Genomic DNA, 16,306 nt, shown 5'->3' on the forward strand with positions numbered 1-16,306 from the left:
TAAAGAATTGTTACGTTATGTTGTTATTATTCTTACTATTAAATTTCAAATTCCACTCATATGTTAAATGTTTAATATTAATATTAAATGTTGAAAAGGACAAATCATGTTCATGTATTTGTAACTTACCTTTAGAAAACGAGTTAATAAAAAATTGCCCTTGTACTCTCTTATGCGATTTTTTATCCTGCTGATAGCACGCAGAATGTGATTCTCAAAGTCGATAAAAAAAACATCTAACAAGATCAATCCAAAAGCTCTTACAGATTATACTTAGTTATATATTTTTTCTAAAATAGTAAATGACTATTAATTTTATCAACTAGCAGTAAATAGTCTTATAAGAATGGAAATCTACAGGGCTTTGTATACGTCTGTTTGGCTTCACACAAGCAAGTCGATATGCCTCAGAGAACTCTGCCAAGCTCCCGATAGTGTAATAGAGATTAAGAGATCCCACGATCTGGGATTTTATTAGATCCAGAAAAAAATAGAGTTGGAAGAGGGAGTGATTAGGAAAATCAAGTAAAATGGATTCAATGAGGGTACTGGGAAGCAATAAATTATTATTAGAGAAGAATGTTCAAATGGTTAACCATAGATCTATTTCCCGTAATTTAGGTATGCCAGTCATAGCGATTAGCAGAAGAAACCAGACGGATTTTTGTTATTTCCCTTCACTGCGCAGCACTTCCTCTTTAATCACATTGCAGACATCTAGGAGAGTAGCTGCGAAATCTACTTCCATAACTAGAAGTGGTGAGACTAAAACTGTGCCCACAGAAGAGCGCGTCAAGGAATATGAAATCAATGGTGAAGTAGTACTGCAGAAGGTGGCCTTTCTCAACCTTACAGACTACTCTGCAACTGTGGCCGACGAAATTTCTGAGCTGATGGGGAAAAGAGTTTCTCTTGAGCTTGTGAGCAGCGACCAAATTGATCCCGGTATTATATACACTGCAAAACTTATAATAAAACAATTGATTTATATTTGTCTTGAATGGATTCTCCTGACTTAATTTCACTCATCTGCATTTAATACTACTTTCTCGTTTCACCTTCTACTGTTGTGCTATTGAATCAGTTTTAAAATATGGTATATCAGTTATTTTCAGGGCATGAAAACTCAATATAAAGTTAATTCATTGATGTGTGTGATGTTTGGTATGTAGAAACGGGATTAGGGAAAACGGTTGGGCAGCCTTCTAATTTGAAGTGGAATCCATGGGACGGACCCATTTCGAGTGAGACAAGCTGCACGATTACTTTTAAATGGAACTCTGGGCTTGGTTTTCCCGGTGCATTTGTCATAAAAAATATGCACAGCCGAGAGTTCTTTCTGAAATCACTCACCATATCCATCCCAGGCCAGGGGAAGGTTCGTTTTGAATGTAATTCATGGATAACCTCTTCTCCGCTCAACCCTAATGCCCGTGTTTTCTTCGCCAATAAGGTTTGATATCATTAGCAAGTCCTGTTCAATGCTTTAAATATTTGTTATCCATTCGCATAGGACTGACATACATGTGTTTTAACAGAGCTTTCTTCCAGAGGAAACGCCAGTGGGTTTGAGGAAATTCAGGGAATTAGATTTGATATCCCTGCGAGGAGACGGAACCGGAGAAAGGAAGGTTTCGGATCTCGTATATGATTATGATGTCTACAATGATATTGGCGAGCCAGACAAAGGCCTAAAGAAGAAAGTTTTGGGGGGATCGCAGGAATTTCCTTATCCTAGAAGATGCAGAACAGGTCGACCACGAGTTAAAAACGGTAAGGATTTTACATTACTAGAAGGCCCATTCAGATTTATATTTCGGAGTAAATTAGACTTAGTAACCCAGATTAGGAATTAGGGAAATACCCGAATTCGAAAATGTTGCCTGTAGGTTAGATCAATTGAGAAATACCCAAATTTGAATATGTTGCCAGTAGCTTAGATCGAATTAGACCTAATTATGAAATAATCTCGACAATACAAGCAGCGTAAGTTTCCGATTGAATTCTGATATGTTTTTTTGTTTGGTAGCACCGGAGTTCGAGACCCGTACAAGCTCGAATTTTATTCCACCGGACGAAAGGTTTCCTTACACAGACTTCTCAGATTTTGGAGCCCACATAATCACGGCAGTTGCTAACGCCATAATCCCCACTCTCTCTAATCTCTTCGACTACGCCTTCGAATCCTTCGAAGAAGTCAGTGAACTTTACAAACGGGGATTGAAAAGCGCCGCCAATTCTCGCAGGAAACTCCGTCGAGTTAATAACTTATTCCTTTTTATCCAGGGACTCTACGAGGACCTGATGAATGACGTCCAGCTCATAAGTTTCAGTCGCCCACAAGTTGTCGAAGGTGAAATTAAACATAAGGGATTTAGTTCTAATTTTGATCAAATAATCCAACTAACCATGACTAATGTTTTGTGCTACTACAGCTGATGAACTCGCATGGAGAAGCGACGAGGAGTTCGCACGACAAACACTTGCAGGCATAAATCCACTGGTGATCCAATGCCTAGAGGTACAAACCCAAATTCTCAAAAGTCCAAATCTCTTACTTTCTATTCTTCTTTCGTATCTCAAATATCATATGATTTGCTGTTTTTTGGACAGAAATTTCCTCCTTCCAGCAGTCTAGATGAAAACATGTACGGCCCACAGAAGAGCTCCATCACAGCCCAACACATAGAAAAGAACCTTGAAGGCCTTTCTCTCGATCAGGTAATTTCTGTCCTCAAAAAAAGTGATCTTGTTGTATTTGTCTTATAATGATATAATGCAATATAATGTAAAAATTACAACAGGCCACTTCATTGAAAAGGTTGTTTATTGTGGACTACTATGATGCTTATATGCCCTACATCGAGCGCATCAATAAGCTTGCTGAAGATGTCAAAGCATATGCAAGCCGCACAGTTTTTTTCCTCACCAGAGAAGGAACATTAAAGCCGGTGGCCATAGAGTTATGTTTGCCGCCAAGTGAAGAAAAAGAGGCTGTACGAAAGGTCTTTACACCAGAAAAATATGGGACGGAAAAAGGAGCGGTGTGGCAGCTGGCCAAAGCCCATGCTAGGGTCAACGATGCAGGTTACCATCAGCTCGTTAGCCACTGGTATGGTCTCACCCATGTCCCTTCATTAAACATCTCAGAGTCTAATTAGATTTTGGTAGAACTACCAGGGATTAGAAAAATGGTGTAGACCGCGTCAGAAAATCATTTGTTTCAACTTAGGCAAACTTCTGTTTTGTAATTGACTGCAGGCTCAGAACTCATTGCATCGCAGAGCCTTTCATTATAGCAACACACAGACAACTAAGCAAAATGCACCCAGTGTACAAACTATTGATACCCCATTTTCTCGATACCATGGACATCAATCAAGCTGCCCGCCAGAGCTTGATAAATGCAAATGGAATTATAGAACAAGGCTTTACTCCAGGTAAATATAGCATGGAAATTTCATCTAAAGCGTACAAACAGTGGAAGTTCAATGAGCAAGGATTGGAGTCGGACCTACTTAAGAGGTAAGTGATAAACAAATCTCATTTCTCACTGCAAGTTTTATCATTGCCTGATTAAATATTAAAGGCTTTTTAAATTGAGTCTTTAATCTGCCATGTGCCGTTTAGGGGAATGGTAGTCAGGGATCCAGAAGGGCCAAATGGTCTGAAGCTTGTGATTGAGGACTATCCATATGCTGTTGACGGCATTGAAGTATGGTTTGCCCTAAAGCAATGGGTTTCAGACTACTTCTCTGTGTATTATAAGGATAATGTGTCAATTCAAAAGGACAAAGAATTGCAGGCTTGGTGGGATGAAATAGTAAATGTGGGGCATGGAGACCTTAAGGACGATCCGAGCAGATGGTACAAGATGGATTCTTTGAATGAAGCAGTGGAAATAGTGACAACTATAATCTGGACTGCATCTGCTCACCATGCCGCAGTAAACTTTGGGCAGTACTCGTACGGAGGATACATGCCCAATTTGCCCACCATGAGCAGGCGCTTAATTCCAGAAAAAGGAACAGCTGAATATGACGAACTCCTCAAGAACCCAGATGCATATTTCCTCAAGACTGTGTCTACTCCAACGCAGGCAACCATTATCATGGCTGTTTTGGAGATTTTGTCAAAGCATGCAAAACACGAGGTATACGTGGGACAGTTGCAGGGGTCTACTATGGATAGAGTAGATGATCCAAGAGTGGCAGACGCATTCGCGAAATTTTCAGCAAACATGACCAGAATTGAGAAGAATATAATCGAGAGGAACAATAACTGTGAAGTTTATAAGAACAGGACTGGACCTGCTAAAGTTCCTTATACCTTACTCTACCCTGACACTACAGATTTGTCGAAATCAGGCGGTCTAACAGGCCGTGGAGTGCCCAATAGCATTTCCATCTAATTGAATAAAAACATTTAGTAGATTATCACCCATGATCGGATCCACTGCCATTTTCCTTCAAGTTGAAAAGAGCATGGCCATTGTGGTGAATAACAATCATGTGATTGCTTATAATGTAGCCAGTGCGTGCATTGTTTCTAGTGTAATAGAGTGGAGCATGGGTGCTTTGGAGTGGACATTTTTCTATTTTGGTTTCGAAATAAATTGCGCCCTAAAATGATTGGAATGTGAAACTATGTGATATTCATATTTATTTAGCATCATAGAAGTTTTTTTATGATAACAAGAAAAATAATTTAAAATGAATGAATATGTTTAACTGACTAAAATGGCTTTGGAGTAAAAACTTGATGTATAAAGGAGTTGAACGATGGTAAATGATTTGTATATAAACAACATCTGTGACTTATAATTATTAAAAATTTATGAATAAATAAGAAAGAGTATTTTCATTAAGTAAATTGGGAAAGGGTTTAAATTATCTAAAAATATCAAGTTTGAGAGTGGTTTGAATGAAGTTTACAAGTAGTAAACTCAACTAGCAAAATCAAACAAACTAAATTCTAAAAAGTTTCAATAATGAAAAAGATCAACAACTAAAATATTGACAAGAGAAACTAGATGGAGAAGAGATTAATATCCCTCCACTCCTCACTCTCAAGGAATGAATCCTCTATAGATATCCACAAAATTGAAGTTGAAGCACTACAATGCTCTTTGGTGAGTTATCTGCCATCTCCTTTTTGGTTTCCTATATTCAAGCTCCTCATGAAGAATGTTGTAGTGAGTAGTTATTTTATTTTTTTATGAAGATTGCCTTTTTTTGTTTCTAATTGAATTTAGATTTTTGTATTATAAAAAATATAGAATTAATACATAATTTTTTTAAAAAATTAATTTAATTTATATGTATTGGAATCTATGTATATATAATGTTCAATTTTCCTCAATAAATTAAGTTTGTTTACTTGTTATTTATTGCAATTGTAGATTTAAATTTTTGTATTATTTATTCTTTAATCATATAATTAATGTATTTCATTTTCTTTTTAAAGGTGATAAATTACAATATTAGATATTAGGTTTGATTCATAATCTTTTATCTAAATATCCTATAACATAATTCTCTATAAGACCTTAATTCTCAATATTTTCTAAATATGTATTGAACACATTGAAATAATAATTTTTAATATGTTATTCAAAAATTGTAAACTAAGGGTGAGTGAGTAGCTGAGTTGGTGTGAAGGCGAGTCGTGAGGCGTAGTGTTAGGCTAATGATCTCGGTGCTACGCATCAACTCCGGTTTGAGTCACACTAGGTTTACCACAAACCCTTAAGGGTGAGTGAGTAGCCGAGTTGGTGTGAAGGCGAGTCGTGAGGCGTAGTGTTAGGCTAATGATCTCGGTGCTACACATCAACTCCGGTTCGAGTCACGCTAGGTTTACCACAAACCCTTTTAAGGGTGAGTGAGTAGCCGAGTTTGTGTGAAGGTGAGTCGTGAGGCGTAGTGTTAGGCTAATGATCCCGGTGCTACGCATCAACTCCGGTTCGAGTCACACTAGGTTTACCACAAACCCTTTTAAGGGTGAGTGAGTAGCCGAGTTGGTGTGAAGGCGAGTCATGAGGCGTAGTGTTAGGCTAATGATCCCGGTGCTACGCATCAACTCCGGTTCGAGTCACACTAGGTTTACCACAAACCCTTTAGCCAATAGTGGCATGTTGTGATGGTTAAGTTGTTAAGTTGTTATCCTTGCCATCAAGGTTCAAATCCAATGGGGATGAGGTCCCCCGTTTGTGGCCTCACTGGTTCATAGCTCCAGGTCAAAGCGTTTACCCCTCTCTTAACAAAAAACTGTAAACTAATGAAATTGATACATGTCAATCTCAATAAGCATAAAATATGATCTCTAAAACTAAAATTCAAATTCAAATTAATATTTTCAAATCCATATATTGATACAACTTGACAAGGTGATCAAATCATGTGAAAGAAGACACCATTCAAAACAATAAAAACAAAGTTATACTACTCATTAATATAGGACAACTTCTAAAATAATTTCTATATTCTAGTAAATATAAACCTAACCCTCCAACCATTATTGTATATAAGTGCCTACTCTCCTTTACTCCTTCATAAATGAAAGATATACTCAATAGAATATTTTTAGTTATATTTTTGGATTGGATTGTGTAAGTTTTTTTAACATCAACATTATGATGGATCACAGAGTGTGATCCAAAACATTGATGCGAAAAAAAATTACACAGTCAAATATAGAAATATAACTAAACACATTTCAAATCGATTGTGGAAATTTGATGATGTCAATGGAATGTTACTTAAAGAATTTGTTCTTTTAGGAAAAAAAGGCATTCCATGTTATTGTTCTTTTCCCTAATAAACTAAAATATAATAGCCATTTAAATCAACATTTTATACTAAATCTTCAATTTCTAAAATGTATAGAAACTAACCTTTAAGAATTTAAAGTAATATATAATATTTTTTATTTATATTTTTATAGGCAATTGGTAGAAATGTCGATTATTTATTATTTTATTATTATTTATTATTGATAATAATTATTAGCATGTGTTGAAATCATTTAGACTCAAGCTAAAAACCTTCTAGATGAGAGGCTAAAGATTTGCCATTGTGTTGTATGCTCTTGCCTAATGTATAACATATTTTATGCCAAGAATAAAATTTTAATTCCAAAATGTAGATTTGTTGCACCAATATCTAGGCTATAGATATGTGTCTATATTTCTTTATTGTATACATATGTTTTTGTTAATTTTTGAATTCAAAGGAACTTCAATTTTGATAGAGATATAATTGATAATACATAATATTTTTTGTGTGTTTGAATTACCTTCTTATTTTTATGTTGAATAGAGGATATGAATAACTATAAAATATTTTATAAAAAGTTCACATGTAAATAAATACCTAAATATATAATGAAAAACATACATTCATAAGAAATAAAAATTAAATATATTTACATACATTGATAGGAAATCATCCAAAGAGTCTGAAGCAACAATGGAGTCTTTTGAGATCTGAGACTCATCTATGATTGTCCCTGCTATACCAGTGCTGATTGTGCCGATGTTGAGGTATGTTTGAAGCTTGGAAGGTGTAATTACAACAATCTAGGGTTTCAGAGGTTTTAACCTTATGTTGGAGAAAGTTGGATGCAGATTAGCTGCCGTGAGAATTGTCTAGTTTATTTCAATTTGTTTTTGGTTCCTGCTACTTCTCTTTTCCTCGATCTGTGATTTATTTTTCCACGATTATCTGAGTTTCCTGCGAGGAGAGTCTGGCCCATGCTAGGAATGGTTGATATCTCAATGCATGTGCTGCAGCAAGGAGTCTGGAGCTAGCACAGAGATGCAGATATTCGCCAAAGCATGTATAATGAATAGTCGTAGAGGAGGACTTTGTTTAGTTTAATTTTAGGGTTACACTATTTATGTAGATAGCTAAGGAGCAAGATGCAGGGAGCAAGATTTCTTAGTAGAGGAGGGCATGGGTTTAGCAAAGGCAATAGAGGAGGTAGATTTTCATGGGCTTGGATGAATCATCGAGGGGATAGGTTCCACCAGCAGCCTCTATCAAATGCAGATTTTAATCGATTTAAGAGGATAGAGATCTTTGACATTTGCAGAGATTCCCAAGCTTCAGGTTCTTCATCCAAATCATTGCTTTCTGAGCCAACTGATCGTCATTCATCCAAATCAATTCATGCAGAATGGCTGCCATCATTCATTTCGTCTCCTAATAATAGAGCTATTACAAGACCTAAGTTTCTAACTTTTCCAAATAATACCCCATTGGAAGGAAAAGGCAAGTACACAATCCAACAAAGCAGCAAGGGTTGGATTCTTCTAGGTTTCCATGGCACAGATCTAAGGTTATAGGTAATTTTGCTTCCTTTAAGGGAAACTGACATAGCCATGAGCACGATCAATATTATCCAAATAGTAGTTTGGGCAGGGATCGCAGATTTGAATGGAGAAAGAAGGAATCTCGATTAGATGATATCAATGCTTCCCCCATGAAGTCTTCATATCCATCTATAATCTTTCTAGATCATTACCTTGAGGCGCATATTGATCTCCTTAAAGACACTGCATTAATAGGTATGTTTGGCCCTAACCTATTTCCATTATCCATTATTTTGGATTGGGCTAGATCTATCTGGCAGGGAGTCAAGGAAGTTTTTTTCATTGATTCACAATGCAATTATTTTATAGTTTTATTTGACTCAAAGGCATCTAGGGATTTTGTGCATAAATATAAGGGTTGGTTTTGTAAAGGGCAAGGTTTATTCACCATTTCATGGACACCAAATCTCAAACCTAATGATGCACTACCCCAATTCATGCCATTTTGGATTTGCCTACCTGCTTTACCATTGGAGTACAGGGATCCCAACATTGTTGAAATTATAGCTAATTAGATTGGAATTTATATCAAGCATGATTTGATCCCCTATGAAAATCTTCAAAGAGATGTTCGAGTTTGTTTGTTACTTAACCTGTCTAAGCCCAAACCAATGGGTGATCGTGGGGTGCCTTGAATCAGCTCATTGTGGTTCAAAGTCCAGAGATTGTTGACGCATTTTCGACTACTTTGGGTCACTTTACATCAGACTGTTTACAAGATCAAATTCCAACTATAGACATATGTTGTGATCACTCTATAGATCCCTTAAAATGTGCATGGGCCAATGTAAAACTCTTCCAAACATATTCACAGAATCTAGTGGCAGTGGCTTCCAATCAGGTTCTTCTTAGTCAGGCTATGGTTCCTTTACAACAAGATTTTGTTCCCATTTATGACTTTAATTGCTTAATTCAAGTCCTGGAATTACTGTACTTCTTCTGGCATTATTGGAGGAATGATACAAATATGAGCACAAGCTCTACGTCTATATTACTATTGATGGGTTCAGACGATTCAGAACCTGATGAAATTCCTGATCTACTGCTGGACATGATAGTGCATGATCTAACCTATCATAACAAGCCTATTAACTTTATACGCATTATTAGTGATCTAAAAGGTAAGAAGATCCCCCAACATCAACTTTTTAAAATAGCCACAGCTCTCTCAACAACTTTTGTAGCTAATTTGATTCATGAAATTGCAATTGAGGAAGGAGTTTCTATAATGGAAATTCTTCACCTGGATGATAAAATGTCTATTAATCAATCTAATTGTCCAAATGGGACTCAACTGGTGAATGTGGATAATCTCCTAGATCCCAATGAAGTACAGGAAGGAACATCTAATTCCCTATATCCAAAATCATTTGACAATTGTCAAATGAATGCTCTCATCCAACCTAAATTGTTAGCATCTTCTAATCTTGAAGTAGCCCATCACTTGAATGATATAAATCAATTGGAGCTTCCTTTAGATTATTGCCAGATCAATGAGTGTGTAGAATCTCAAATGAGGACGGCTAATCCATCTAAAGAAGACCACATTTTGAATGAATTTAATGATGCAGATGTGATGAATCTGACTGATCAAGAATCAGAAAGCTCTCAACAAAATGGCAATAACACAGATAGAGGGTATTTTGACTTCTCAATTCATTTGTCATTAGATCAATCCCCTACTGTCACTACAGTGAGGAAGACTCCAAAAAAGAGAGGTAGAAAGCCAAAATTTGCAAAGACGCTACTGGAACTGGATGCTGGTATTCAATCCACTCTTGATGATAAGTTTTTATTAGTCAAAAGATTGACAAGGAGAACGAGAGGTTCTCCTTGTCAGCAATGAAAATCATTACGTGGAATGTGAGAGGTATCAATGCCTCTAACAAAAGAGGTAGGATCAAGCAGTTGCTTGATTCTACAAAAGGAGATATTATTCTTCTTCAAGAAACTAAATTATCAGAGCAAGTTTTTGATAAGACATTGGCTAAATGGACTAATTGGCTTTCAGTTCATGCAGAGGGACATGGGGCCTCTGGGGGTTTAGCAATTTTATGGAATGCTAAAAGTATTCATGGTATTCTTATTGGGCAAGATTCCAATTGGCAGTTGGTAAAAGTTGAACACTTTGATTTGAAATTCCTTATCTTCAACATATATGGTCCCACATCTACAAACGATAAGAGGAACATTTGGGTTGTACTGACGAATCTTATTCAGCAAGAAAGAGAAATGAAATTTTATATTGGGTGGGGATTTCAATGCATTACTATCAATGTCTGAAAAGAAAGGGGGAATTTGTCCACCCATTAGAACTATCCAAGATTTTTCTTCATTTGTAGAAGATAATAACTTAAGTGACATTTTTCCTGACAATGGATTATACACATGGACTAATCGACGTATTGGTTTTTTAGAAATTGCTAAGAGACTAGATAGGTTCTTGTTTTCACAATCATGGAAGCTATTGAGTTATAGTTTTAAATATGAAATCTTACCTTTTGCTGGGTGATCCCACAATAATGGGTTCCTCTTTTTGACCAATTTTGACACTGAAATCAATATTTTTGCAACAAACATCACGTTCAAGTGACTATATCTCCAAAACTATAAATAATTTCAAGATGACATATACTAGTGATTTTCAGTACTTTGTTCCTACTTTGTAACCATATTTTTTAATCTAAAAAGAAAATTATTTATGTCAATTTTTTTTATCTCCTCAAAAAATTGGTACATAATAAAATTCAATATTTTAAAAAGTGACAGTCCGTTTGACACACATAACTTTTTTTCTAAAAATGATAATGGAGTAATTCTTTCGGCGTTGGATTTGTAACATCAATATCTAGTGTCTGCATTTGGTTTGATTTATATTTGATGAATATTTTATAGTTTATGAAGTTTTGAAGTGACATGAACCGTAATTCAAACATATGTTCCGTTTGACACAGATAATTTGAAGTCAATTTATCATAAACCATTTTTTTTTTGAATAGAAAGGCATCTCAATAAGCCAATGCCTCCATATTTTTCAAAAAAAATTTGACCTAATTTACTAATTTTCTCAAGGTGTCAAAGTCGATTGATGTTCAATCAGTAATGAACCTATAATGAGTTAAACTCATATTTGAAAGTCTTAATGATTAAATTATGTAATAAAATTATAGTCATTGGAAAGCTTGCTCTGAGCATCACATTTTCAAATTTTTTATTTTACAGTAGGAGATCATTCTCCTACAATTATGGTAGTCAAAAGAGCAAAAAAAAAGAAAAAAGAAAAAAAGGTTAAATTTTTTGTGATTTTGCATGTTCGTGCAAACATGGCATTCGCACAAACACGTTTACCATGTTCACGTGAACGTATTTTCGCGCGAACATACAAATCATGTTTGTGCAAATATATCAGATCATTTTCCAGTCCAGTTATTAATATCAAAGAACAATATATCACAATGTCTTAATCGGGTTAGCTCTTTTAAGTTTGAACACATGTGGTTCAGGCATCCTAATTTTATTATGCTTTTAAAACATTGGTGGATTAATGCTCCAACTTTTAGGGATCCTAAGATGTTTCAGTTCTCTAAAAAGCTTTGTTACATGAAAGGGATGATCAAGTAGTGGAATGCAAAGGTTTTTAAAAATGTGTTCAAGCAAAAACAAGATGTCTCAGAAAAAATTGAGAAGGTAAATTCAGTCATCATTCAAAAAGGTCTTAGTCCAGATTTATATCATGAGCAAAAATCCTTGAAAGAAGAATGGGAGGATCTTTGCAATAGTGGGGAGATTTATTGGAGACAAAAGTCTCGTGAACTATGGTTAAGAGATGGCGATAAGAACAAATTTTTTTTCATGAAACTGCTAGAGTTAAAAGGGTAGTTAACACTATTTTTTCAATTAAGCACTCAGTATCTGGTCATCTTATAGAAGATGGCAATGGTATTAAGGAGGAAGGTGTTCATTTTTTTTCAAATCTCTTGGCTCCCCCTCATTTGGATCCCATTGATGACAATCTGATTACTAATTTTATTAGTTGTATTCTCCCTCCTATTACAATAGATCATAATAGGATGTTGCTTGCCCCTTTCACAGTGGAAGAAATTTAAAAAGTGGTATCTTCATTCTCACCTAACAAAGCCCCAGGTCCTGATGGATTTACAACTCTTTTTTATCAAAAATGCAGGGATTTTATTGGTTCTGATTTATTAGTTGTGGTTGAAGAGTCAAGAAGGAATGCCAAGATGATCAAGAGCTTCAATTCAACTAATATTGCTATTATTCCAAAAGTTAAGCAACCAACTTCTTTTGTTGACTTTAGGCCTATCTCTTTATACAACATGGTTTATAAATTTATTACTAAAGCTATATACATGAGGTTGCAGCAATTTATTCCTCATATCATTTCTTTAGATCAAGGTGGTTTTGTCCCAGGAAGAGAAACATGGGAAGGCGCTATTGTTGCACATGAGACTCTCCATTCTATCAATTCTCATCAGTTGTCTAGTTTTGTGGTCAAGCTTGACATGATGAAGGCTTATGATAGGGTAAGATGGTCATTCCTCTTTAAAGTTATTTCCAAATTTGGTTTTTCAAATAAGTGGTGCAGATGGATCAAAAATTGTATTTTTGGTGTCTGGTTTTCAGTCTTTATTAATGGAGAGTCAATTGGTTTTTTCCCCTCTTCTCAAGGGATTCGTCAGGGTGATCCACTATCTCCAATTTTATTTATTCTTATAGCTGATGCTTTCAGCAGATTCATCAATAGATCTTCACAATTGGGCTTATGGCAAGGAATTTTGATTCCTCGTACATCTATTACTGTTACCCACTCCCTATTTGTTGATGATACTCTTCTTTTTGGTACGTCAAATGTAAAGGAAGCTAACCATATTAAATATGCCTTAGATCTATATTCAGAAGTTTTTGGTCAAAGAATCAATGCCCACAAGTCCAAAATTTTCATTTTCAACACTAATGATGTAGTGGCTCAGAGGATTTCTTCAACTTTGGTTTTCCCGGTGGATCACCTCCCATCCATTTATCTTGGAATTTCTTTTCTTATGGGAGCAAATAAGACAACCTTTTGTCTTCCTATCATTGACAGAATTAGGGTTAGGGTCTCTACTTGGAAAGCTGGATGGTTATCTTTGTCAAGCCGTATTTTGTTAGTTAAAGTTGTCCTAACAGCTATCCCAAACTATTATTTGTCAATTCTCAATGCTCCCTCTTCTATAATCTTGCAAATTCAAAATATTATCAGAGACTTTATATGGAAAGGAAATTTAAAAGATAATAAGAAGCTTCCTCTTGTTTCTTTGCTTAAAATGTCTCATGATAAGGCATCTAGGGGTGTGAGGTTGCATGATATTGCTACTAGAAATAAGGCTTTTGGGGGCAAGCTTGTGTGGCAAATGTATACAAAATCTCATGCAAAATGGTGTTCAATCATGCAAGAAAAATACTTAGATTCCTCAAGTCCTTCCAGAATTTTTACTGTGTCTAATCCTCCTTTAGGTTCAGCCATATGGAATTTTATGATGTCTTTAAAGGATATTGTTTGTAATTATGTTACTTGGGAAATTCATAGTGGAGAGAAAGTAAAGTTTTGGGAAGACTCGTGGAATGGATTTCCCCCTCTATGCAGACAAGAAAAGTTGGATGAAGCACACCATGTCCTAAAAGTTGAGTGGGGATCCTCTATTTGGTACTATGTTTTGGCTATTGAAATTCATTCAAGAAGGGTTCTCTGGAAAGAACCTCCAACACATCTTCTTAGTCAGTCAAGTCTCCTTTCCTTGAGGGACTCTCTTGCTGAAAGAATTATTTTTCTTTCTAATAGGGAAGATATAGTTATATGGGCCCCAACCAAAGGTGGTAATTACTCAATCAAGGAAGGTTATTATGGTCTTCGACAAGCATATAATTCAAGCAAGAAGTGTAGAGCTTTTTCCTTTTGTTGGAATTCCACTGTGTTGCCTAAGGCTGGATGTTTTATTTGGCTAGCCCTTAGAAAAAGAATACTCACTAGTGAACGATTGTCCAAGCTAGGTATTGCTGAATCTTTTATTTGTAAATTATGCAACAAGGAGCTAGAATCTACAGATCATCTTCTTCTCCAGTGTCCCTTTTCTTATCAATGTTGGGCTTTTGTGTTGAACAAGCTTCAAATGTCTTTACCTCTACCAAATAATCTTTGGGACCTATTTCAATCTTGGCCAGTTCTATTTTCAAGATCTCTATTTGCTAGTTTTTGGAAGTGCATCCCAGCTACTGTGGTGTGGGCCATCTGGTGGGAACGTAACAAGATCTTTTTTTGCAATGAAAAATCAAACCTAGAATCTATTCTAGATGGCATTGAGAATGCAATTTCAGAAAGAGTAAATGCAAATATGTTCAATTGTATGAATAATATTTCAGTTTCTACTTGGGATTATCTTCTTCTAAAATTCTGGAAACAAATTAAGTTACCTCCAAGTTTCTCTGCAAACTAGAATTCTAATCATCTATCTAATCGACTTCATGTAAAATGGTCTCCCCCCTCTAAAAATTTTCTAAAGTTAAATTTTGATGGTTGCTCTCATGGGAACCCTGGTAGGTCAGGATTGGGTGCTTGTATTAGAAATTGGCAAGGTGAAGTAGTTGCAATCAAACCAGATGTTTTACCAGTTGGTACTAGCAACCTTGCAGAAGCCCAAGCTCTATTGGCAGGTCTAATTTTGGCAAAGAGATGTAATGTTTCCACCATCCATATTGAAGGTGACTCTTAGGTAATTATAAATTCTTGTTTATCATGATCTTCACATACCTGGAAACTAGCCTATATCCTTCAACAATGCTGGGATTTAATTGATTCTTTTCAAGCTACTTGTTTCTCTCACACTTTGAGGGAGGGCAATAAATTAGCTGATTGTCTAGCTAATCTTGGTTGTGAAGGCTCCATATTTGAATCTTGCCATTTAGAGGTTATTTTTTCAAAATTCCCATGCTTAGCAGAGTGCCATATTTGGGACAAAAAGCAGATGAATGAAGCTTAATAGATTAGCTTGCACATTCTTTGTGCATGATTCACAAATGCTCCAATTAGATTGGAGGTTCAAAGTTCTCTTGATTTTAGTTAAATCTTTCAGAAGGAGAGGTTTATAGGCATAATTAGACCCTGATCATTGTTCAGTATTGATATATCATATTTTGGGTACTCTTGCTTAGTGCAAAGAAATTGTATTTTGTCGTAGGTATGCCTGGTATGACATATCAACTTTTAACACTTTTGTATTTTGGCAATGATTCAGAGTTTTCTTGCTAGTTCTTTCTCTGATGAGCCCTTGAACTAGTTTATTAATAAATATATTATATAAGTGCTATGTCACTTTTTGTTTTAAAAAAAAAATAAATAAATATATAAAAATTATACTCTTTCAAAAGTTAATAATAAAAACTAAAACTTGGGAAGAAAAATATTTCAATGAATTCATCTAATCCTCCAAAATATACTATTAAAGTGAATTCATCTAATCCTCCAAAAGCTACTATTAAAGTTAATTTTTTCAGCATTTTGTTAGATGTGAAGGACACTCCATTGTTTGTATGATTTAAGAGTAGAGAAATTTTATCAAAGTGGGGTTGATTTAAGAGGATTTGATCTAACCTTCTTCAATTAGTTCCTTCAAATTGGATAATAAAGCTACCTATTAGTGTCACATTAGTTCCTAATAATTAATTGAGAAAATTAAAATAGGTTAATTTTGAATTATAGATTGTTGAAAATGGTTCCAAATAGTATCAAACATAGTTCCTCACATAAATTTTTATATCAAGAAATGTTGTTCTATTAGTAAAAAATGGAGAGCAGAGTAGGAGTGGGAGGGAGAATGTGTGCCAATGTCTTTGGAGCCAAAGGAGAGGAGGATGATAGTGATAGAGATGGAGATATAGATA

The 16,306-nt window shown here is 35.3% G+C and overlaps 1 protein-coding gene across 1 annotated transcript; it reads left to right on the forward strand.

Annotated features, from left to right (window-relative positions):
• Positions 1 to 243: 243 nt before the first annotated feature.
• On the forward strand, positions 244 to 4,587 carry LOC149576892 (linoleate 9S-lipoxygenase-like). The gene is made up of 9 exons (XM_089820537.1): positions 244 to 945; positions 1,173 to 1,453; positions 1,539 to 1,773; positions 2,030 to 2,353; positions 2,436 to 2,521; positions 2,614 to 2,721; positions 2,805 to 3,112; positions 3,262 to 3,525; positions 3,631 to 4,587. Exons 1-9 carry the CDS (start codon positions 531 to 533, stop codon positions 4,409 to 4,411), a joined length of 2,802 nt encoding a protein of 933 aa, XP_089676663.1. The 5' UTR covers positions 244 to 530; the 3' UTR covers positions 4,412 to 4,587.
• Positions 4,588 to 16,306: the final 11,719 nt, after the last annotated feature.

This window comes from Cupressus sempervirens, chromosome 1 (assembly GCF_028749045.1).
Source record: "Cupressus sempervirens isolate cs-2001-9-10 chromosome 1, ASM2874904v1, whole genome shotgun sequence".
In the NCBI taxonomy this organism is placed as follows: Eukaryota; Viridiplantae; Streptophyta; class Pinopsida; order Cupressales; family Cupressaceae; genus Cupressus; species Cupressus sempervirens.

What these genes read in the sequence shown, in the direction of transcription:
- LOC149576892 (XM_089820537.1), top strand. Translation starts at nt 531, where the DNA reads ATGGATTCAATGAGGGTACTGGGAAGCAATAAATTATTATTAGAGAAG. An exon ending in TCGACCACGAGTTAAAAACG is followed by an intron (nt 1,774 to 2,029) that starts GTAAGGATTTTA and finishes TTTGTTTGGTAG; the next exon opens with CACCGGAGTTCGAGACCCGT. An exon ending in TCGCCCACAAGTTGTCGAAG is followed by an intron (nt 2,354 to 2,435) that starts GTGAAATTAAAC and finishes GTGCTACTACAG; the next exon opens with CTGATGAACTCGCATGGAGA.